This window comes from Epinephelus fuscoguttatus, linkage group LG10 (assembly GCF_011397635.1).
Source record: "Epinephelus fuscoguttatus linkage group LG10, E.fuscoguttatus.final_Chr_v1".
NCBI classification, from domain to species: Eukaryota; Metazoa; Chordata; class Actinopteri; order Perciformes; family Serranidae; genus Epinephelus; species Epinephelus fuscoguttatus.
In genome coordinates this window covers 8736900-8760489 of record NC_064761.1, presented here as the reverse complement: position 1 = coordinate 8760489, position 23590 = coordinate 8736900, and the positions used below count along the sequence as shown (strand labels likewise).

General features: G+C 39.3%; 2 protein-coding genes across 5 annotated transcripts; both read right to left on the bottom strand.

Moving 5' to 3' along the window:
• Nucleotides 1–591: 591 nt before the first annotated feature.
• Nucleotides 592–10507, bottom strand: irf4l (interferon regulatory factor 4 like). Of its 4 annotated transcripts, none has more exons than XM_049588796.1 (9): nucleotides 10431–10507; nucleotides 10016–10272; nucleotides 9094–9280; nucleotides 8709–8785; nucleotides 7598–7736; nucleotides 7402–7503; nucleotides 5038–5415; nucleotides 3317–3429; nucleotides 592–1702 (listed from the first exon to the last, which is right to left on the bottom strand). In XM_049588796.1, the coding sequence occupies exons 2-9, from the start codon at nucleotides 10211–10213 to the stop codon at nucleotides 1541–1543; spliced, it is 1356 nt and encodes a 451-aa protein (XP_049444753.1). In that variant the 5' UTR covers nucleotides 10214–10272; nucleotides 10431–10507; the 3' UTR covers nucleotides 592–1540. The 4 variants fall into 4 exon arrangements, with proteins under 4 accessions (XP_049444753.1, XP_049444755.1, XP_049444752.1 ...); XM_049588798.1 differs by having other exon boundaries at nucleotides 10016–10215; nucleotides 10431–10488; XM_049588795.1 differs by having other exon boundaries at nucleotides 10016–10275; nucleotides 10431–10487.
• Nucleotides 10508–12135: 1628 nt separating this feature from the next.
• LOC125895728 (dual specificity protein phosphatase 22-B-like) lies at nucleotides 12136–22819 on the bottom strand. Its single transcript, XM_049587801.1, has 7 exons — nucleotides 22556–22819; nucleotides 22411–22444; nucleotides 20209–20291; nucleotides 17560–17609; nucleotides 16908–16982; nucleotides 16142–16313; nucleotides 12136–12981 (listed from the first exon to the last, which is right to left on the bottom strand). Exons 1-7 carry the CDS (start codon nucleotides 22574–22576, stop codon nucleotides 12832–12834), a joined length of 585 nt encoding a protein of 194 aa, XP_049443758.1. The 5' UTR covers nucleotides 22577–22819; the 3' UTR covers nucleotides 12136–12831.
• Nucleotides 22820–23590: the final 771 nt, after the last annotated feature.

Here is a 23590-nt window from a genome sequence, read left to right as displayed (position 1 = left end):
GATGTCACCTTAGGCCCTGAGAAGTTAAGATAGTCTTCACTATGTTCTTACACTTCTTGATTTAACAGTAAATCTGGTAATTAACACCATAGTGAAATCATTAATCAAGAATGAAAATAATCATTAGTTGGAGCTCTGATATACTGTTTCCAAAGTCTTTGGTAGGGATCATATTAAATGCTGAAAAGGCATTAGTCAGTGGCTTTCAAAGAAAACCGTCTCAGTTGTTTTTCACAGGCAGCCTTATCAAGTGATGACATCTTCCCTGCTCTTCTTGTAAATTCTTTCATGGCAGTGACAAATATATTTGTGGGTTTTTGTGATTGTTTTCCATGGAAGTGGAAACAGACTCTAATCTGCAAACAGAAGCCAGGAAGGCTTTCTCTCCAGCGTAGCGCGGAAAGCGTGGCCAACCTCTTCCTCTTCTTCTCTCCTCCCCTCGTGATGTCATCACATTTGTTTGTGATAACGAAGTCTTTGATTAACCAGCCTCATCCTGCATCTGAACCACACTTCCTGTTCAGACACAGAACACATAGTACTGACGTTACCCGAAGAGCTCACACAGTTATGAACAGGGGTCGTCACTTTTTGCACTTAAGCCATTTATTGTTTTGTTTTTTTTTACAGAAATGTGCACCTTCAAGGCAAACAAGCTCAAAACTTTCACTCCAGGTCTTTCTCAGATTTGATTTGTATGACACATACATTTAAAAAATACATCTTGTAATTAAAATATTCGATGCAAAACTAAGTTATAAAAGCTTATTTAAAATCCCTGAGAGTTTCTCACACAAACACAGCGGGGCACAAGACTTCATTCATAATTTACAAAATGGAGGTGATAGTGTCTGGCAACAAAATATTATTTAGAAAAAGAGTTAAATGAGAAAATCCATACAATTCACGGATGTACTGCAACTATAAAGATACTGGCAAAAGATGATTAGCTTAGCTTAGCTTAGCATGAAAACTGCAAACCGCTTGCCTGGCTAATTCCAGAGGTCAAAAATCTGCCTCCCAGCACCTGTAAGACATAAGACAGAGCCAGGCTAGCTGTTTCCCCTGTTTCCAATCTTTGTGCTAAGCTAAGCTAACCGCCTCCTGGCTCCAGCTTCATGTTCACTGTCATGAGATTGATATCGACTGTCTCACCTAGCTCTCAGCAAGAAAGTGAAAAGGCGTATTTCCTAAAATGTCTAACTATCCCCCTAAGGAACTAAAATTCACCACACAGTTTTTACAGTACAATCACCTAAGCTGTCAGTTTTCTTTGCATAGTCAATATGAAATATATTCATGGTGCCATAAAAATACAGTAAGGAAAAAATCTTTACACTGAAACTTTTGTCCCTGCCACACACATTGACAAACACAAACAGAACCCGTCAGGGCAAACAGTTACAATCACCAAAATGTCCATCAGCTATGTATAACACTGCCCACGTTTGCCCTCTTGTCTCACAGATTCCTTGGTCTCCTGGGTCAGAGGTCATTGCTGCATCTTGAAGTTTTCAACAGTCACTTGAACCTATTAAGATCACTCTTGCAGGCTGCTGCTGTGGTGATGTGTGATGGTCCTCTGGTAGTCCTCAGAGGTGTTTATGTGGTCCATGACTCCCAGGTGCTCGTAGCTGCGGTAGCAGTGGCCGCCCCTCTGCTGGGCGTAGTACAGGAGCTGAGTGGCAAACAGCGGCTCCACCTGAAACACAGGAACGTCATATGGGTCAGTGAAAGGCTCTAAACTTGCACCATTTTCCACTGCAGATAGTTTCTATGAGCTCACATTAGTATCAAAATATCCAGACCAATATTTGAAACCCTGAAAAGAAAGTTTTGAAAGGTTATAGTTTGAGAAGTGAAAAATAGGATTTGAAAGTGTAAAAATAACACAAAGTCTAAAAGAGCTGCTTTCTTTTCATAATTTAAGAAGTGTTTCATAACTTTGAGCTTTCTAGAGCTTTCAATCTAAATCTCGGTCCTGGAGATAGTAGAACCCATTATTGTACGCAGATGAACCAACTCCAACCATTAAGGTGGATGGTTGAAAGTTCTAGGGTGAAACTAGTAAGTGGACTTTAAGTAAAGATTTTTTGTCTAAATACAGATTCCAATATAAGAATATAAGAATTTCCAGTTGACCTGGCTGCGGTCAGGCAAATCATAACCGTTTATCTAATATGGGCGTGTTTTAGACGATGTCGATGACTTACAACTTGCGGAGCCTTGTGCTTTTCGCAAAATACGGGCTAACATCATTTTTGGCTTACGCCGGTGAACCCATGCAAACATATACCTAACTTAGTAAAGAGGACATGGTTTAGGCATTCTTGAAAACAAACAAGACGCCAACAGCTGATGTGAAACTTTCTGTTGAAGTACAATTTCCAAATTCTGATGGCAAAAACAGCAACGCTCGTTTACAGACATATTGTTGCACATCATCAGAGCTCATTTTTGCACTCTGTAGTCTGTTTACATGATACTGTCCCTCAGCAATACATCATGTGTAGTTGCTGTGGTTAGTTGTAGATCTATCAAACTGCATCCAGAGGCATTTTGGTCTATGGCTGTTGATAACGTCCCTTGGAAATCAAAAATGAACTGAGAGGTTTCAGACTAATTGCATTTGAGATATGGTCTCGCTGTGTCAGATTACCCAAGCAGGGATTCGTCACTTGTTACATTGCTTAGAATGCGCTCTCCCAGCTTTTTAAAAGGGAGAAGATCTGAAATAGGAACTATGGGTAAATCTAACATGCTCTAATGAAATGCAACAATAGCCTGAATAATAGTTACAGAAATCAGCTAATGATGTTAGACTGAAAAATTAAATAAAAGCAAACTGATAATTCAGTCTGATTATCAGGCTCTATCAGTAACACTTAATGGCCAAGAAAGGCTGGAGCACAATTGGTTGAAACTCCACTTCTTGGGTTTCTTTCTGTGAGTTTTGGATCTTGCCAAGTTAATTAATCAGAAAAAAATTCTTCTTTGATTTTCACTTGAAATCAATGAAAAAAACAGGTACAGATGTGTGCAGTGATTCAGAGATCTGAAACTGGGCTTTTGCTGAATCTCTGCAAAACTCGTTCAGAAACTGGATTTTAAGTTTTTAAACATTATGACTATAAAAAAGTTCTAACAAACTTCCAAATCTTTTGATTTAACTTTCAAATCCCATTTTTCACTTTTCAAAGCACATTTTAAAAGTTCAAAATGAAAAAAAAAATGAACTAGGAAATATGAGGCCTGGGCTAATTAAACAGTACTTTAATATAATTACAGCAGCTAGTATTATAGTGTCAACATTCACCTGGACTGTAAGTGTCCGCCTTTGTCTCTGCGGGTCCAGACACTCGTCTCCAAAACTCAGCAGGACCTGGAAACGAGGCAGCGGCCGACCATGGAGGCCATAACTCTGGATCTCTGATAGTCAGGAAAGAGATGAGAACAATCCATCATCATCATCAGCAGCAGCAGCAGCTTTGATATCTAAAATACAAGTCAACGGGTAGATTCAAATGAATTCAGCAGAATTTCTCTTGAAGTGGTATGACCTTTGGGGCGATTCGAATGGAAAGTCCTGGTCACACCATGTATGCAAATACAATTAGCTGTCAATTTTTTTTTTCTTTTACACAGCTGGGGCTGGCTTAGCAAGTGGGCGGGGATGATGTGGCTGTGAATAAGTCATGTGACTGTCACCTCATCATGAAATACTAATTTAAAGAATTTGTCTACCACAGTGGTTGACACACACTAATACTAACTTTTGGGGGGATTTATTTCTCTTAAGTTTTGTTTTTAGATGGCTTTCATCTAAAGGGGCTTACAGTAAATGAGCTGTAGTTTTTATCAGACAAACTTCACTTTTAAAGAATTCAAATCTGCACTGCTGACTTACCGTAACTTTAGCATTTGCCCTAGTTTGTGCTACTTACATAGGTTAATGTATTGCCATTATTGATATACTTTATTGATCCCCCAGGGGGGAAATTCAAGATTAGATTTCAGTCACAGAGCTAAGCATCCAACTTTCCAAAAAATAAACTTTGAAAAACTCATATAGGTGTTTAACAACACTTCCTGTTTGTCTGAAGGTATTTCCAGAATCCTCAAAGATTCTTCCAACTGTTTGGATGAAAAAATGTTCTGCTGCACTGAAGAACAACAAACTAACCTGTTTCTTAAGTTGCAACTCTTTTTCCTAACAAAACCAGCTGGCAGAAAGGACATATGTCCTCCCTCAATTTGTACAATTTCAGTTGTAGTCAACAGTTGTACACAATTTTGAAGAAAACTAATTGACAGGCCTATATGATAATACATTGTTTTTCGCTGTCTACATGTACATGAGTGTATTTGTAAACAGCTTTTTCTGTGTTTTGGCCTTTTATCTACACGCAAACTCTGTTTTACGTAACAGTTTTTTTGTAAAATACAGTTTTTGGCTTTAGACGCCAGGGTGTGCGCCATTTTCGCCTTTGTGAGGCGTCACAAATGAGGCAACATTTCATGCAATCTCAGATGTTACCAAAGTAGTGCTAGCTCTAAGCTTGCTTACAGGATTTTTTTTACATGTTTACACATACATGTACAGTTACTCTTCCACTATATTGATGAAGAGGCGTCAGAAGGCACTATGGAGGTCACTGCTCCAGGTAGCCTTCCAGTAATAGCTTTTTTCATGCTTCTGATTGGTCAGTGTTGTTCTTCTTCATTGTGTGGCTTTATAGTTATCATGACATCGCCGCCTGTTGGTTTGGCATGCTCTTGACAATGCTTCATTTTTTTTTCCATTTTTTATAGACGAAGATTAGCTTGTGTGGACAGGAATTTCTTTAAAAAGGAAGGAGTGAAAAACCCTGTTTTCAAAACTATCCGCATCAGTGTGGACTGGGCCCTGATGCTAAACTTTTGCTGGTTCCAGCATATAAAATTTAAATATTTGTCATTTAATATCCTTGTAAATCAAATATCTTGTCCAGATTAAATGATTATGAAATGAGTTTGAGCCCTCTCCTGCTTTCTCACCTGTCAGGAAGTCCTGCGTATGAAGGAGTTTACAGGGGACCTCTCTCTCCAGTTTGTTGGGCTTGTCTCCATACTGGGACAGTCCTCCCTGCCAGTACACTCTGCCCTGACACAGCCTCCGAGCGTAGAGTCCGTCAGGACCCATCCACAGTAACACTCCCCTCTCCAGGGTGGATGTTGGGCTCGGGGGACACTCCTCTGCCCTCCTCTGGGCTGAGAGACCATCCACAGGCAGGGGGACCACCTCGGGACCCCCGGGCGGCAGATAGTGCTTCTCCTCTGGGGAGCAGGGAGTAATGTGGCACCCCTCTGGACTGGAGGTTGTCACCTCCCTCACCAGAGTGTCCCCGAAATATACAGACACATGCAGGCGGAAGTCTGATTGAAGGAAAAGAGGACATTGGTTGAAGTAAAAAATAACCACAACAACAACAACAAAAAAAAACCAACTACAGACCATTGCTGGTTCAAGCTCCTTTATTTCTAGGTCTTGCTCCAACCCCGCTAAAGTCTAAAGTGATTTTATGTAATGATCCTAGTTTCTGCTGTAACGTGGTTTACTCCCAGCTCAGTGATCACACATGGGTATTCACAGTCTAGCTTTAGACTTGTTAAATTTGCCAACTGTTAGGGCTTCAGTTATTATTGGTAGGTGGTAATACTGTAAGTTGTAAATGAAGATGTAGGTCGCAAAGTTGGAAACTTTTTCCATGTGAAAAATTATTTTATTGGCCTGTATGACACCGAAGTATAAGGTTATCTTAAGTTCTCTGGTCAATAGCAGCAAACAGTTAAACAGTAACATTAAACAGAGTAGACTGTGTGTGAATGCTTGTGTGGGCGTGGCATCAGGTGGGTGGAGCTATAGTATTCGGACTCTCTGCTTGATCTGTATTAGAAGATTTGTGTCAGACTTCAAACTATGACGTGTTAAAGAGGACCTTTTATGCTCATTTTCAGGTTCTTGCTGGTATTCTGGGTTTCTACTGGAACATGTTTACATGCTTTAATGTTAAAAAAAACATTTTGTTTTCCTTATACTATCTGTACTGGAACACTTGTATTTACTCTCTTTCTGAAATGCTCCGTTTTAGCACCTGTCTCTTTAAGACCCCCTCCTAAAAAAAGCACAGTCTGCTCAGGTTGGTCAGCATTACTGGGTCTTCCATAGTGGCACTTTGTAATGTAAAAAATAAAAATAGCTAATTAGAGTTTCTAGACCAAATCTTCACAACCAGATCTTCAGCAACCAAGGTTACATGTTTCCCTGATGTTAGCATGTAGCTATATGTAGCAAGTACTAGCAGTAGTAGCAGTGTATCTAATATAAAGACTTGCAGTAGCGTGCTTGAAGTAGATGACCATATAAAGACATCCATCGCAATTTGACGTAAGCTTGTCTCGAAAGTAGAAAAAAAAATTTGAAAACCGAGTACAGTCAGTCAGAACAGTCTGAGGCGTGAGGTTTTTGTCCACAAGGATTACATTTACATACGTTTACTTCGTTATTTGAAACTTTGGCACTGTTTGATAGTAGATCCCCTTCAAAGTTAAATTGCAGTGCCTTCATCAGTTCAGTGTTTTAAATTGCCAAAAACACAAAATATGTCATCTCTGTAAATTTCAATGACATTAGACCAGCCATGTCTGAAGTATCATCAAAATACGTTGACCTTAACCTAGTTTAATATGGTGCCTCCATCAGGCATATGGTATTGTCTTAATGCCTTTTCGCTAAACTTTATTAAAGCTGCATTCATTCATTTCTGGCCACTAGGGGGCAGACAGACAGACAGACAGACAGACAGACAGACAGACAGACAGATACACAGCCACCACATATCCCTGGCTGTGATATTGGGCAGGTAGTGTGCAGTAACACCAGCCCATGGCATTGATGGGAATGGTTATACTGAATCATACAGTACATGTAAGAACTGAAAATATTGTTTTTTATTTATTTATTTTTTATTTAATTCTAGCACCCTCATTAAGCCAATCAATGTATATTTAAACACTGGGAAAACATTGCAGTTGCATTAACCTAATATCAAAGCAGTGTTGTCCAAGCCTTTTTACAGGTGTCTGAACGGATGAAGTCTAAAATCAGACTACATAGTTTAAAAGTTAAACCTAAAGAGATGTCTGCATTTTGACTATATCTCTGTATATGACCATAAACAAGGCCCATTCTTGAACATATATTACATATTATGATATTTCCAGGTATTTCCTAAATAGGATCTGAAGCCACACTGAAATCACATCTAATGCTCAGTTGAGGACGTCACTGGGTCTAACAGTACCCCCCTCCTTCTCATTTCATAGCGTGCAGAGGGAAAAAAGGGAAACGAAAGTGTCTACCTGAGAGCGCCTCCGCTGATCTGATGCTGGCGTCCAGTGTGAAAGGCGAGGGCTGGCTGTCAGCAGGACCATACGAGTAAATGGAGGCTCTGAGCTGGTATCCTGCACACATAGACGGACAGACGAGAGCTCAACACAAGCACAGAGAGGCACTGCCTCGGATGCTGATGCTTACATTGAATATTAAATACTGTACCATTCTCCATGGATGGGCCCTGCCATGGCAGGCTGCGAGGGGGACAGGGACACTGAGTGAAGGGCAGCTCGGGCAGGGAGGCCTGGTCCTGACAGTAATCTCTCCAATTACAATCTAGTGTGGGCATGTACTGTGGCATCTACACACACACACACACACACACACACACACACGCACACAACATGCAAAATTAACATAATCTGTGTATTGTACTGAACAGCTGTATGCTACAGCTCACAAATTGAACTTGTAAATATAATCATATAACTATTTTTTAATGATTTTTTGAAAACATTAATTAACAAGACTCTTGTGATCGGGGAGTTTTCATGCTGTCTCGTAAAATCCTCTTTTCAAAAGCATTAAGGGAGCTCCACAGCAGGATTAAATGATAGTAATTTATAGTCTTTGTTAGTAACTTAAATTCTGCAGTTACACACAATGCTCTTTACTCAAAGCTGAATGTGATATCTTTTTTAGAGTCTCTGATAAATTTTGAATATTTTTAGACAAAAAAGAAAATAACTAAAAATAACAATTAAATTAACTAAAGGAACGTATTAATTATCCTGCAGTATAATATGTCTGACAGTGTGCAGTACAGCTCTGTATCACATTTGGGAGCTAAAATTTATAAAAGTGTTGTTTCAGAGTTAAATGTATGATTAAAAATTTTAATTTTTGGTGACTAGCCACAAAATTAATTCTGAACTCCTGGTTAGCCCTGGCATAAACATACATAACATACTGAAGCCACAAATTAAAAACACCTGTTACTGACAGTGTTTAAATTATTTGCACAACCTCAAATTGAAAAAAAAAAAAATAGACAAATAAGACACTTTCATGTCCTGTGTGATGCTGTTCTTATAATTTCAGCATTGTCAACAACACTTGCATCAGTTAGACTTTGGGATGCAACTCATGAACCGGTGACCTGTCATCTGGTGCATCTGAGGTCATTCATGCATGCACAGTAAGCTTTCTTATCCACTGTGTCTGTTGCACGTCAGACCTCCCTCCCTCTCTCTCTCTCTCTCTCCCTCTCTCTCTCTCTCTCTCTCTCTCTCTCTCTGTGAAACAAACTCATTTCCATGTGTATGAAAATCACCTGGGTCTGCAGGGCAGGATAGGGGGAGTGCACCTGATAGCTCATTGGACTCAGAGGGCTGTCCTCCTGTCGAGGTCCTATACGGGGGACAGAAAATAAAAAACTCTAAACACATGTAGAATAAGTCATCTGTTGACATCATGCAGCATGACCTTCAGTGGTGGTTTGCCTTCTCAACTCTTCAAAAGTTTATCACTGCACTGAGGAGTCACTGACATTTATCAATCACCGAAGAGAATTTCCAGCTCTTATCTTAACGGCACATTAAATCATACATGTCAAAAAAGTTCACCAATCTTTATGGTGCATGTCATTTGACACGTGCTGAGCTAAATCAGCAGTTTAAAAGCTGTATTGTTTGATGTGTGTGTGAGGTGGGACTGACTTTTCTTGGCACCCTCGGGGATGATGCGGTACACTTTGTACGGGTCTGAGATGTCCAGCTGGCTTCTCTCCACAAGCTCCTCAAAGTCATTGCTCTTGTTGAGGGCGCAGCGGAGGCGAGTCTTCCAGGTCGGTGGATCTGGTTTGTCAATCCCCTCCCGAAACTTGCCTTTAAACAGCGCCCAGGCCTGCAGACAGGTCACCGGTAGAACTTTTCATTAAAAAGACCCTCTGAAGTTTAACGTGAGAGGATGAGACTCCTGCATGTATTTCAGAGCCAGTGAATGCCCTCTCAAGAAAAGGAAACTTTACTTATGTAGAGAGCTACAACTATGAGTCAATTAATTGAGTAATGAATTAACATAAAATTAATCAGCAGTATTTATGTCTCAAAAGTGAGGATCTCTTGTTTTTCATGATCTCATATGACAGTAAACTGAATATCTCAGGGTTTAGACATAACAAGCATTTTAAAGAAGACATATTTTTGTCTGGAAACTTGTGTTGAACATCTTTAACTATTTTCTGACATTTAATAAACCAAATAACAAACTTGCCAACTATAAATGATAAAAAGAAACGTTGTAAGACATTTCATACAGAAATACACTGCAAAATACTTTCTGTAAAAAAATAAATAAATAAATAAAATTAAAATAAAATAAAATAAAATAAGACCTTAAAAACTTAAAAATTATTTTTTTATATATATATATATATAAATTTTACTTAGACATCATAATTGTAAAGTCTATTATTTCTCATAATTTTCCCTTGTATTAGCCTATTTAAAGTCTTTGTGAGGCTTTAAAAGCATTTGAAATTATGCTTTTTGTCATTTTGCATACCTGTTTCCCTACTTTTATTGTGAAAGTCACTTTTATTGTCTGGATGATCGGTGGAGGAGGATGCGGGTCTCTTACCTTGAAAAGCGCGGCATCCTCATCGCGGTTGTAGTCCTGTTTCCCGGCGTGTTTCCACGGTATCCTGAAGATGCTCTTCTCGTCGTTCTCCCACACCAGACCGGGATATTTGCCGCAGTCCACCTGCTCAATGAGCCACTGGCGCAGCTTTCCGTTCCCGCTGCTGCCGGAGCCTCCGTAATCCACCTCAGGGTTCATCTCTGTCCAAACACACGCACGCAGCAACTCCACAGTCAGCTCCTGTAATGCAGTGCAACCTGCTGATATGTGTTTTGAAAGTAGTGCAAGTTTAGCAGAGAAAGGATAAGTGTATCCACGTTCAGTAAGACTCACTAAAGGTTAAACCCCCGGTCTCCCACGCAGACTAACTTAGCCTTGATGTGCGCTTTAGTAGCGTATATCGGACTGCTCTTACCTGTGAAACTCGAAACCCGTCAAGTTTTGAAATCAATCAGTCTCAGAGAGCCCTCATCATTACGGCGGGCGCGCTTAAATCCTCCAGCCTATAGCGAGCAGCAGGGAGGGCGGAGACACAGAGCCGGGGATGCTGAGGAGGACGCACCTGCTGCTGCCGCTCTCTCTCTCTCTCTCTCTCTCTCTCTCTCTCTCTCTCTACTGCGAAGCTTATCAGAGCTCACACAGAGCTGATCTCCAGTAAGAGACCGGGGGAAACCCTGCGAGCGTCAGTCACAAGTGAAGCACACCCGCAGACATGGAAAATCATGGGACGGAGACGAAAACAATTCTTTGAAATGATAAAGCTTTACGAAAAGTAACAATAGAGAGGTCCTGCTGCTGCAGAAGTGATGAGCTTGTTGCCAGTGGAAGATTATATAGAACAAGTGTGATGACACCGCAGACAATTAAACAACAACAGATAAGATTATTATAAAGTGTGTGTCACACAGTGTCTGTCACACAGAAACAGATCCTGTAAAACACGTTGTTGTATTAGCACAATCTTTATAGTCCATCGAGTTGTTTCAGCACAGAGAGGAGTTTTTGAAAGTTCCATATAAAGTTTAAATCAATTTTTAAAAACTCACTTTAATGCTCTAAATCAGTAACTCAATTTAGGCAGTGGATGAGGACTTTTCTTCTAACCTAATACAGAGATGGGACAAAGTTATTGTTCTGCAAGTCACAAGGAAGTCTCAAGTATTTGCATTCAAGTCCGAAGTCCTAAATTTAGAGTTTTGAGTCCTAAACAAGTCATAATGCACTCTTAACTAAATGTAATGCCATTTTAACAAGAGTAGTGATATATTACATTTTCAAACATGCTTTTTAAAATTTCTTATTCATGAAATGTATAGAAATTGGAAATTAATTGATTCATTGATTTTATTTTTTTTTTAAACATACTTTTTAATATTTGGGCTCAGGTGAAGTTATTTCCAAGTCAAAAGGCTAAAGTGTAAGTGAAGTTGCAGGCCATTGGTGTTAAAGTCCAAGTCTAGCTGCAAGTCTTGTTTGTTTTTGTCAAGTTGAGTCTCAAGTCATCAAATTTGTGACTTGAGTCAAGTCATGTGACTCGAGTCCACACCTCTGGCCCTACATAAAAGTATTAGTCCTGCATTCAAAAGCTTACTTAGGTAAAAGTCATAAATGGAAATTGTATTCAGAGTGTCAGTTGTTAAAAAGAGGCTCCTGTCAGTGTTGTAATAAATTAATTATGATACATTATTAGATCACCCTTACTGATGCATTAACCCTATATGAAACTGAAATTGTAATAGTGTAGCTGGTTGAGGTGGAGCTTATTTTAACTATTTTATACACTGCTTGGTGTGAATGTGAGCGTGAATGGTTGTCTGTCTGGTTATGTGTCAGCCCTGTGATAGTCCGGCAACCTGTCCAGGGTGTGCCCCACCTCTCACCTAGTGTCAGCTGGGAAAGGCTCCAGCCTCCCATGACCCCTAACAGGATAAGTGGTTTTGGAAAATGAATGAATATACACTGCTGGGATTTTGAATCTATAATAATACATCATATTGTATAAAATCAGTATGTTTTCAGTATAAAATCCTAATCTGTAAAGTAATTAGTAACTATAGCTAAATAAATAGCTAAATAGATACAGAAATATTCACTTAACAAATTAAATCTTATGGTAACGATATTTAATTAAATAAAATGCAAATGTGCAAATCATAGTCTGGAGCAGATATGTAGGTGTGAATCATAAACTCCACAAGCTGTTGACATTAAAATGAATACAGGCATTTACTGTTAATTCTTCTTCTCATGGTATGATTGAGAGTCTTGTTTAGGCTACACAAACTTTTTTACAATACAGACAAAAAGAAACATTACGGAATAAAACTACAACGCGTAAATAAATAAACAAATACTGCCTTTGATACTGTTTTACTGGAAGATACAGTATTCTTTAGCTTTCAAACTGGCTATAGAAAGTAATACTCATATTTCAAGTAGAAGACACAGCATAACGTAACTAACAGGGGGAGTGAACGCTGCAAAATGTGCGTTCACACTTTGGACTGTATGTACATATTTCCTTGGTGTCATGCTTGACTGCCCTTGCATGTTGTTTTGACAGTTAGAGGCAAGGACATGATATGATGAGGGGGACAGAGGTAATGACATAAAAATCCCCCCCCCACACGGCTCCTTAGCCATTCTGCGAACATGAGATTCAACATGTCATATTGATACAGAGAGAGTTCCTGCTGCAGCTTTTCTCTGCAGGATTGATGATGAAGGCAAACAGCTGGTCTCGTCTTAGTCAGTTTCGTTGTCCAAATAGAAGCAAAGCAGTCCCTCAGCTGCATGACTTGACAGAAGACTTTTTTTCAGGTGCCACTTGTGCTCCGTGCAGGAGTGATGCTGGTTGTTATATTGTTGCTGCTGTTGCTGTCGGATTTCTGTGTTAAAAGGGTTTCCATCTCTTTATCATCGTTGAGTGAGCTCTTCCCATATCGGTCCTTCCACCAGGCCCGATACTAGAGGGGGAGAACAGAGTTTAAAAGTGAGTCAGATGGATAAATGACAGCTATGACAGAATCAAAGAGACTGAGAGAATTTCACAGAGAGGGAAAATAAAGACTCAACGGTCAGTAGTTAAAGTTGGAGTTTTGTTCCAGTTGTGATATGGGGTCAAATTAAGTGCTTATGAGAACATCAGGCAGCATCTGAAATCCTATCCAAAGTCACAATTCGATGTCTGAAATTCAGGGGGCTGCGAGTGACAATTTTTGTCACTTTCTGAAACCAACAAACATATAAGCTTGCTCACTTTACACAGTAGGTTTGGGTATTGTCCACATTTGAATCTGTATCTGTACAGAAACCTGTAATTTTGTACCAAGTACCCAACAGTACTTTTTTCAGTACTTTACGTTATCTGTAAAAAAAAAAAAAATATAAGCAAGGCTGATGAGGTCTCTCTCTCTCTCTCTCTCTCTCTCTCTTTGTCTCTCTCTCTCTCTCTGTCTCTTCATACTCCACTGGTCCTTTGCTCCTTACTAATACATAGAGCTAATGGTACATGTCCACAGGATCCATCATTTCCACATTTCCCCTTTCATTGTCTATGTAAGCAGTAAGCAATGCATTCTGGTAGTGCAGCGCTGTGTTTCAAGAGATGGGGCATCTGCTTCTCATTTGCACCCTGTCCTGTGTGACTTGCCACCTCTGGAAACTCCAGAAAAACTTTTAAACAAACCCTTTTTGATCTAAAATGAAGACAGATTCAGCAACCGCATGGCTTATCTCTCGGCTCAAATGTTTTCAGAAACACATATCTGTGAACTGTTTTCATATTATAAGAGAACGTTTCTTAACGAGTCGACACGTTGATCCGGTTTGAAATCTGGGAGCAGAATGCCCATGGGTCCAGTGACACACCCATCGAACAATGCTGGGAAGTGGCACAACCCCTCAAGTCAAAAAATGCCCCTGTGAACATGCACTGTTAGATTCTGTTTGTCTGTCTGCTTGCTTGTGTGTGAATGTGTCTCTGCTTGTCTCCCTCGCTCTCAATATGCGGAATAAGACCTAATTAAAAAAAAAAAAAAAAACAGCCGTGAAAGTAGGCATTTTTGCCCCAGTAGTTTCAGTATCTGGCCTTCTCATCCAGATGGGTTCTCAGGGACAAACTTTAGCACCGACTGATTTAAGGTGAACTAGTACTCAGTAGTACCGACGTAATTTGGTCAGTACCCTTATAAGTGCCAAGTTCGGTCCCCCACCCTATTACACAGTGACTGGCCAGTTTTCTTGTGTGTAAACAAGTATGACACCATGAGTAGCTTTGAGTAGATCACTATGTGAAAGTGCACGCCCTTTTTTGAATAGCCATCACGTCTTGTGTCTCTCTATGACAGCCAGCTTTTCACTCCACCTTTAAGTTATTCACTGTTAATCAAAAATTTGTGTCTAGCATACCCTGGCTTTTGGTTAAATAGGTGCCAATTTTCATTCAAAATTACGCGTTTATCACTCACTGAGGGCAGTAGACAAGCCTTCAAGAACAATTTGATGCCCCCTGAAAATCTTGTTTCTGGTGACCTCCGGTGGTTTAGCTTCTCACCTTGCCGCAGTGACACAGAAGTGTACCCAAGGGTGTGTCAGTACACAGTGACATCACTGTTGGGTTTGGCTACAGGTGCAACATGGCATGACCGTAACCTACTAGGTGGGATAAGACCTGTGTGGCAATGCACCTGTCAGAAGTGAAACATGCTGAAGCGCCCTTTGATCCAAAAGGTGACAGTCCATATACCATACACTGTAACAGCAACAGCCATGGTTTGACTCCATATCCCTCTCTCCCCCTGCTTCCTATTTCCCTATTCACTGTCAGATAATTGTCAAATAAAAAGGCAAAAGTGCCACAAACAAAATCATCTTTTAAAAAAAAAAACAGAAATGGAACAGGCTTGAAACTTTCATCCTGAGAAGGCAGTGAAACACTGCTTTTAAATAGGTGGGGTTTCTTTAAAAGGAACACTTTATCCTTCAGTGAACAAAGAATCACAGAAGTGACACCAAAATCTTGATATCTTGATATCAAAACATTTGTTTACAAACTCTCACACAATTCCTGCAGTGTAATCCAAGTCTTATTTATCCAGTCGGATGCTCAGTACTTCCCAAATACATGCATTTTCACTTAAACCTTACTATTTAAAACACTTCCCTCTAAAGAGCACAGGCACAATACTCGTCCACACCTTACACTGTTTATGTGGATGTGTTTTATATAGTATGCTTTTAGTGAAAATGCTTGTTTGGTGAGTACTGAGCAAACGACTGGATAAATGAGACATGGATTATACTGCATGCCTTGTGTGAGAGTTCATAAACTGATGTTTATTACCAGCTGCAACAGCGTCACACTGGCTGGTATTGTTTTCACTTCATGATTATGTGTGTGTGTGACACAACCATACAAGGTGCAGCCATGAAACTACAGGTGTGTAATTGAGATCACAATGTAGGCTGGGTTGGAAGATGGGTGTGGTCCAAGCAAGGGGCCCTAAAGTATGGAAGGGGCCATTGGCCCCCCCACTTTACACAGCTGGCTGACATTTGCTTTAAATTGCAGATTGCTGTGTCATGGCTGGAGTGATTCTGTTGCAAGGTGGGCTCTAGTTAGATACTGAGATATAGTTTTGTTGTAGTTAAACTCTGGCCCATACAACTTAATTCATCAGCTTCTTAATTTACTGTGGAGTCACTAAGAAATGCAAAGTTTTATTCCTGAATTCAGCGTAACACAATGTGAGTAATTGATGCACAAATGATCATTTGGTGAGTGAAGTATTCTGTTAAGTAGCTTCTCTTTCTTTGAGCAATATCTGTTTACAGTGCACCTGAACAAACCGTTGGCCACTTCACATTGTTTTAATAAAGAAGACAATCAATAATACCGTCCAGCACGGTACTGACTTTTGTATGATACATATCTGCATCATTTCCTGTTGATCCCTTGTGCATGCATACAGAGTTTCAATCCCACATTGGATTGGCTGAAGACTAATATGTACATAAGTAATTCAATAAATACATTCGATACATTCTACTGCTGCAAAGATAAGAATAATTACGTTTAATTTTAGTAATCGTAACTTTCATTGAGGTTAGTGTGGTGTCACTCACTTCTGCCAGTTCTGTGTTTTCAAACTCCTCCAGCTGCCGGAGAAAGCCCAGGTTGGGCCCTGCGCATGGCCGAACCGCCCTCACTGCCGCCAGGGACTCCACCCATCCTCGACCGGTCACCGTCATAATGTAAGCCACCACCAGAGTCACACTGCGGGACACTCCTGCAACACTGAGAGCACACAGCTTCACAGCATGATGCCACTTATCATCACATATTCTCCTCTTTAGTGTACAAAGAAGTGAAACCCCTTTTTACCTAAAGCTGTGGTTAAATGCTTGATGTTGTCCTGTTTGATATGAGGAAATATGAAAGGTGATGAAATCTACAATGAAAGCATTAACCAAAATTGTGTCCTTTTTGGTGACAGTGATGTGGTTGAAAATGAAAGTGGGGTTAATTAAAATAAGGAGACCTCCTGTCAGTAATCACCGTTAGGCAAAACCTCATCATCATGAACAAAAATCAACCAAAGAATATTTGTGCTTCTTCCTCTCAACATCCTCATATGCAAATAACACCAGTTTCATACCATTTACTCTGATGTACAGTTTCGTAAAAATGTATGGAGATGCAGTAAATAAATGCAGTTTTTAAAATAACAACATCGAAACGTTATATTCTTTTCAAACATTAGACTGAAAATCCCCTTAAGTCCTGTTTCATCAGTCAAACTGAAGAATTGTTTTCCCATGCTATTTTAAGAATAAGTACATTGAAACATAAATTAGGATTACAATATTTTTGCAATTCATTTTCACTCACCAGTGCACAAGGCAGCCCTCTCCTTTCAGTCGGGACTCGTGGATAAACATGATGCTGTCCCTGAAGTACTGAACCCTGAGAGAATGAACATATTAAACACCATAAATAAATAAAATAGAATAATAAAAAAACAAATAAATAAATAAAATAAACACCACACTTGAAATGTCTGTATATTATTATAACAGAAAAACCTCTATGAATTATTTAATGGATTTATTAATCAATTGATGCCACAGGATTCAATTAATAAAGTACTGATTAGGCATTTTGCCGTTTGTATTCCATCAAATATTGACTCCAAGGACCTGCCCTCCAAACAAAATATATTGTAAGTTATATGATTTATTGATCGTTGTAAACTTTTGTAGCTCAGTAGAGTAAACTCAATCAGTATAGGATTGCATATGTAATATGTATACAATACTTTCTCAAATAAACATGTTCATAAGAAAGGGTTAATTTCATACTAACATTTTGTGCTGTTAAACTGTGAAAATTAAGATTAGTCTTATTTTCTTTAAGTTGAGTTATTATTTTTTTGCAGTTACCATTGCCAAAGACCAGGAGATGGTCAATGCATCACACTGAATAATAAGGAACTCTCAAACATAGAGTGGACCTCACTTACTGCGTATATATAAGTACTCACAGGTTTTGCTTAGAGTGGTCAGCAGCAGATATACAAAGGTACGTCATGTCCTACAGAGCAAAGGAGGGAGTAATTTAGTCTTGAGCATCACAGCAGAGTGTACTTTCTGCACATAAACCTGTTGAATTCATGAATTTACAACATTTAACAAAGTGTACTGAGGCTTTTTATTCTGTCAGGTCACCTGTTTAAACACTGGGTCTAACACACTTCCCGTTTCTCAGTGTATGGGACGGCCCCTGAAACTTTGCCCCTCTGACCCTGCCCTAATGGTAGGTCACGACATAACGATATTCGCCTGTGTGTGTATGTGTGTGTTAATGTGTGTGTTTTTTGTACAGTGCACCTGGCAGCTGACGGTACACGCAGTGGACAGAAACTACCTTGTCCCGTTATGACTGCACGGCTGCAAAAACCCCTGAGCCCTCTGGGACACACTGAGCTCTGGAAGTGCTCCAGACAGGTTAATACACACAGGCAGCAACCACAGAGTCATGCACACACACACACACACACACACACTGACATGCACATATTAACAGAGCATGCAACTCGTTGAAATTGTAAATTTTGACAGAAAAGGTCGGGTTATGCAAACAAATACTAAGAAGTCCTCTTATATCTTTGCACCATCACTCTTAAAAGTCAACATGACCATGACTCAGTGTTTGTAAAATCAAACCCTGGCAGAGAGGAAGCACAAATACACTCCCAAACAATTTGCATACAAATAGATGTTATATGTGCAGAAATTAATGTTCTTTACTTGCAAAAAGACATTTTGAGGCTCAGATTTTGTCCCATAAACCTGTCCTCGTGCGTTTGTTTGCGGTATGTTAATTAGAGCCACACACGGAACGGTAAAGGTCACATCGGACCTCAGAGACTTGGTGGTTGCAAATTCTACCTTCCTCTCGCAGGAACCATCATGCTGTCTTCCAAGAAATCAATCACTCAGCAGTTTGACTGTTAGGTATGCAAATACACCATCCCATCTGGCCATTTGGGCCACACTGGTAAAACAGACCTGAGTCATCATTATGCCACAGTGCTCAAAAAGCTGTGTCATTCATATAAATGCGAAAACCATCCAACGATCAAGATCAAACATTTGCACTGCAGCTGGGATTAAAGAGGTGCTGAACGAAGGGCAGCACAGTTCAGCGAGTCAGACATTATTTCATCCCAAAACCTTATAAAAAGTTTTGGTGGTTGACCAGTTTGGGTAGTGATACTGTAATACAAGTTGCTGTTTCTCTTCAGAGTTCTATGAAACATACTAGCATGGATGGAGAAAGTGTACAGAAATCTCTGAGCACTTTTCATGCTCGCTTTCAACAACAAAAGATGAAAGTTGTGAAAGCGGACACTGAAGATCAGGATTTTCAAAAAGGGGTCAGTGCGGACGCAGAAAGAATAAATTTCACTCGACATATAATAACAATGAAATTCAAACTCAAAGGGATCATTCATTATTATTTCAAGGGAGAACTTCTCAGCTAAATTAAACTTTGCCTCTCCAAGAACAGATAACGACAATCTATTTTTACGTCTGTTACAAAATGGAAATGAATGAGAGCAAATTTTTACTTTTTACCTACTAGGTTCTCACAGTGTCATCCCTGCTCTCCTGCTCACACTCACTGTCTCACGTACACATGAGAAAAACATCTTTCTCTCCCTTTCATACACAAATCACCACGTCTAAATGCAGCCATGAAAAGCCAGAAACCTTTTTTTTAATGCAGTTCCACTTTCAAGACTTTATGGACTTCAAGCTGCTGAGCTAAAAGCAAATTGTGTGAAAAAATTTTCTCTGTTTGACAGCTTGCATCTGCATCACAGCTGCATCAGACTGAGAACAGCACACACATTTTCAGATATTCACCTGGATCCCACACATTATGCTGTTAATCAGAAAAACTGCTTATTTAATGAAACCTGGTGAATTCCAGCTCTTGTGACTGATGTAAGAAAAAAGGACTTTCCGTGCAAAATTGAAAATAAGAACATGTGACTTTCACACCAATTGAAGTGGTCTATTTCTGTAGTCCATTCTGACTTTGGTGTACAGGATATTACCTTTATTCTTCTCATTTTTCTTTCAAAACACAACTACAGTGGCCTCGTATAATTAACAGATTGTTGAAGATGATATATTGGAGGATAACAAGGGTGTAATAAAGATTAGAGCTGAAATGATTAGTTGATTAATTAGTCAATCTTGAAAAATGCTCAATTGTTTAAGTCAGTTTTCATTATAAAATGCTGAAGATTTGCTGATTCCAGCTTTTAAAACATGTTTAGTCACCTCAGATTTTGGGAAACTGTGATGGACTTTTTTCACTATTTTTTGACATTTTTCTGACTAAGAATTAATCAGTTAATTGGGAAATAAATGAAGGTTTAATTGATATTGAAAATATTTGTTAGTTGCTGCCCTAATGACGATATAACGTCAGAAAAAGACAGTGTGGCACATCGGGTCTGCTGTCAACATTTAAAACTTTCAGAACAAGCAGAGGGGACATCAAGGGGGGGGAAGTAAACCCTTGGGAGTTCAGGGGAGGTTATGTTCTTTATGGTAGTAACAGTGTTGGGGTCGTAGGGTCACACAGGCCGATATAAGACACAAAGAACTCGGCTCACCTCCAGGATGGGTGCAGCTGTGTCATGGATGGACAGGATGTGGGTGATGTTGTGCTCTGCCAGCAGCTCCCTGTCTCGTGCATCTGTGGATTGCAAAGAAAATCAGTCATCTCAAATATTCCTTCCATCCAATCAAAAATCACCCCATGTTAGCTCCAACCTAAGTTAAGCATTTTCTACCCAACAACAACCCCCCTCCACTACTGTCTCCCAAGCAAATGTGACCTTAAAAGTTTTGCTCTGAACTGAAAGAAAAACCGGAAAACCAGTGTTTCTAAAACAGTCCAACAGCTTGTCCCAAAAGCAAGAAACAGTAATTGTTCTAATCAAATTTTGTTCTTTAAAAGGAAGCCAAATGTTTTCTACCTTGGACAGATGTGTCTTCTGCACTTTTTTCTCATGCTTTGCAAGTTTGCAGGATGTCACCTATACAAGACCAAGATGAGTCTGCAATGAACCCCCCTGCCAGCCAAATCAATTTAAATAACACCCAACTTCACACATCATGAGAGTCTGTATAAAACTGTGAGACAAAAACAAAAAGCAGTATAAATATGGAAACAGATGAATTAATTTGATATTAGTACCTCATAAAAACCCTTAAGATACTTGCAGAGGAAACACAATCTGATTATGTAACTGTACTTGAAGGTCATAAAATAAGATGAGTCCTTGAGTGTGTTGATCATGAAATAAATATTTTTATGGGGTGTCATGGTGCTGACAGCGTACGACATCACAGCTGGTAATAGACAGCTCTCACTGTTGTGCACAGACCTGTGACTCTTCCTTACAAAGACAAAACACAGTCACTAGGCCTACCTAATAGGTTAAAATTGAGTTTTTTGACCATAAAATATGATTTTGCCATAGAAATGTAGTATTTCTATGAAAACATCATGTACAATTAGCAGTTACTACAAACAGCTAATGCAAAGAGAGCTGCAACAAGCTGAAGCTAGTCAGTGAAAATAACCTAAAGCTAAAACTAAAATTACTTTTTGATATTTCCTTAGCTGTTATCTGTAAATATCCATTTTAATAAACTGGCATTGTGGTAATGCAGTTTCATTCCATAGTAAAAAATGTGGCAGTAGCAAAATCAAACCATTTTGTGAGAGTAAAAACCCAGCTAACGCTAAACTCATGCTAAAGCTCATGTAGCCAGCTTAGCAGAATATCTACCATCTTAACTTTTAATGCATTTGGATTTTGGTGTGGTTATGATTATTTTAAATCACACATGAAATAGTGAATTACTTTAATATCTGCTATTTGTTTATTTTCTTAAACAAAGTAGGCCCGTGGGCTACTTCAAATGTAGGCCTACAAGGAACACATTTTCTAGACATTTAGTTGGTTTTTTTCTACATATTACCTAGGTTCTATGATAGTGATTTTTATTCTTTCTTTTTTTTAATCATTTTAAGCATTATTCAATTTGCTGGCCAGTCTGAAACCTTGAAGTCTTTTTTCTTGACTTCACTGCTTCTGTAGTAACTATTCTGCCTTTGTCAGGCAAGTCAGAGGTCCTCTTACACTATTAATGTCTTACAGAGCTTTACTTTACCTCATACTTGCTGTTGTTCAAAGACAAACCATTTGAGATGCTGAAAAATATACCGAGCAAAATGGATAAAACCTGATAAGATCAAAGGCCTGGACGGCATGAAAGGTGTCAGATTTCCTATTCAACCATGGTTCCCTGAACATGTCATGTTTACAAAAAGTGATCCATATTTTGAACACACTTCCTGCCTAGTCACCATTACATGTTTGCGCAGATTTTTTTTTATCTTTTATTTTTTTATAGCAACCTAACGATTGCATTCGCTGCTTTATGGAAAGATGTGGATAACAGTTTACACAAGGGACACCCCCACACTTCGGGGCATCCCCTCCCACACCAACCCTCACAGCTCACACACTCAGCAGCCCTCAAAAATAATTTGTTTCCTCCAGCTGCTGACAGAGAGTTACACACCAACCCCCGTACACCCACTTTTTTTTTTTTTTTTTTACATCAAAATACACTACTTCAGTCATTCTGCTCTACACTGTGACATCTCCACTCTATAGAAACTGAGCTCAGTGTAGCATCTCACCACATGCCCCTCTGTATGAGGAACTGAAACACACTACTACATTATCCTGAAGATAAATCAATTCTTTACTCAAATGACAAGAGGCAAGGCATCTTACCTTTTATATTTCCAAGATACAGATCAGGCAGGACCTAAAGACAGACAAATGAGTCCAAAGAAAGAAGACGAGGCTGTGAAAGCACAACAATGTGACGAAGGTTAGAATATTTTTGAATCCTTTTCGTCTAGATTTGATACTGTACCTTGCTAATTCCATTACCCATATCGGCCAAAAGTCTAAAGGAAAGCACACCAAGTTTAAGATACGATTTTCACTTTTTTCACCAGGGTTGTAAAGTTGTCTATCATCTAGTGCTCCTGCCCTAAAAGTGTTTAGCACGGTCAAGCCCTCTCACTAGCTTTTACCGCGTCCCATCATTTTCAAACCTCCCCTGACGACTAATTTGTGTTACCCAGGATATCATAAAGCCTTCGACACCTCCGTAGCTCATGCTCTGAGTGCTGGAGTGAGCTGCTTGGGATGACGTAATGTGACCTTAGCAGTGTTGCTTGGATATTTATATTTAGATCAGGAGTGGGGTCATGGGACTGTGGACAGGCACATACCAGCCAGACAAAGATAGTTGAGGGCCAAGAAGAACAGATCCAACAGTGGGTCTCGCCTGGCTGTCACTATCTGCTGAGGTGTTATACCATACAAGGAGCATTTGTGAATTATGATACATGCCACTTGCAATAAATCTCAGTTTAGATAACAGTCTTGAGGTATATATGACAGGTTAGTTTTGTTGAACTACAGATTCCCCCATTTAGCTTAAAAGCCCTGAAAAACATTTTTTAAAACAGCTTAGTTAGACTAATGTTGTCCTGCACAAACAAAACCTCTTCTGCCAAGAGTTTCCATTATTTCACATAAAAGACTGTGTATTCTTAATTTTGCGGGAGGGAAGAGGTTGAAAAAAAAATGCTAATCAGGAATATTTAAAGTTTAATATTTCAATATCAAAACATGATTATAGTTGTGGGAATGGTGCTTATGATGTCAGGCGATAGCCAATTAAACTGCATCCAGATCAAGCAGATTAGCTGATTTATCATGCTCTTTTCCAAACTTTAACTTTGATTGTCGAATCTTTATTGATGAATATTTTATTTTATAAAGAAATACTTAAGATTTGAGACCATGTTCTCAGCGGTTTTAAATCGGGCCTATGTGTCGATAGTCAGTGGACTGGAGTTAAGTATATCTCCAGTAAAGTCTTAAGTACTTCTTGATC

What these genes read in the sequence shown, in the direction of transcription:
- LOC125895728 (XM_049587801.1), bottom strand. Translation starts at nt 22,576, where the DNA reads ATGGGTAATGGAATTAGCAAG. An exon ending in GTATCTTGGAAATATAAAAG is followed by an intron (nt 20,292 to 22,410) that starts GTAAGATGCCTT and finishes TGCAATCCACAG; the next exon opens with ATGCACGAGACAGGGAGCTG. An exon ending in GACCACTCTAAGCAAAACCT is followed by an intron (nt 16,983 to 17,559) that starts GTGAGTACTTAT and finishes TCATTCTCTCAG; the next exon opens with GGTTCAGTACTTCAGGGACA.
- irf4l (XM_049588796.1), bottom strand. Translation starts at nt 10,213, where the DNA reads ATGAACCCTGAGGTGGATTACGGAGGCTCCGGCAGCAGCGGGAACGGA. An exon ending in CCCCGAGGGTGCCAAGAAAA is followed by an intron (nt 8,786 to 9,093) that starts GTCAGTCCCACC and finishes TCCCCCGTATAG; the next exon opens with GACCTCGACAGGAGGACAGC. An exon ending in GGGCCCATCCATGGAGAATG is followed by an intron (nt 7,504 to 7,597) that starts GTACAGTATTTA and finishes CTATGTGTGCAG; the next exon opens with GATACCAGCTCAGAGCCTCC.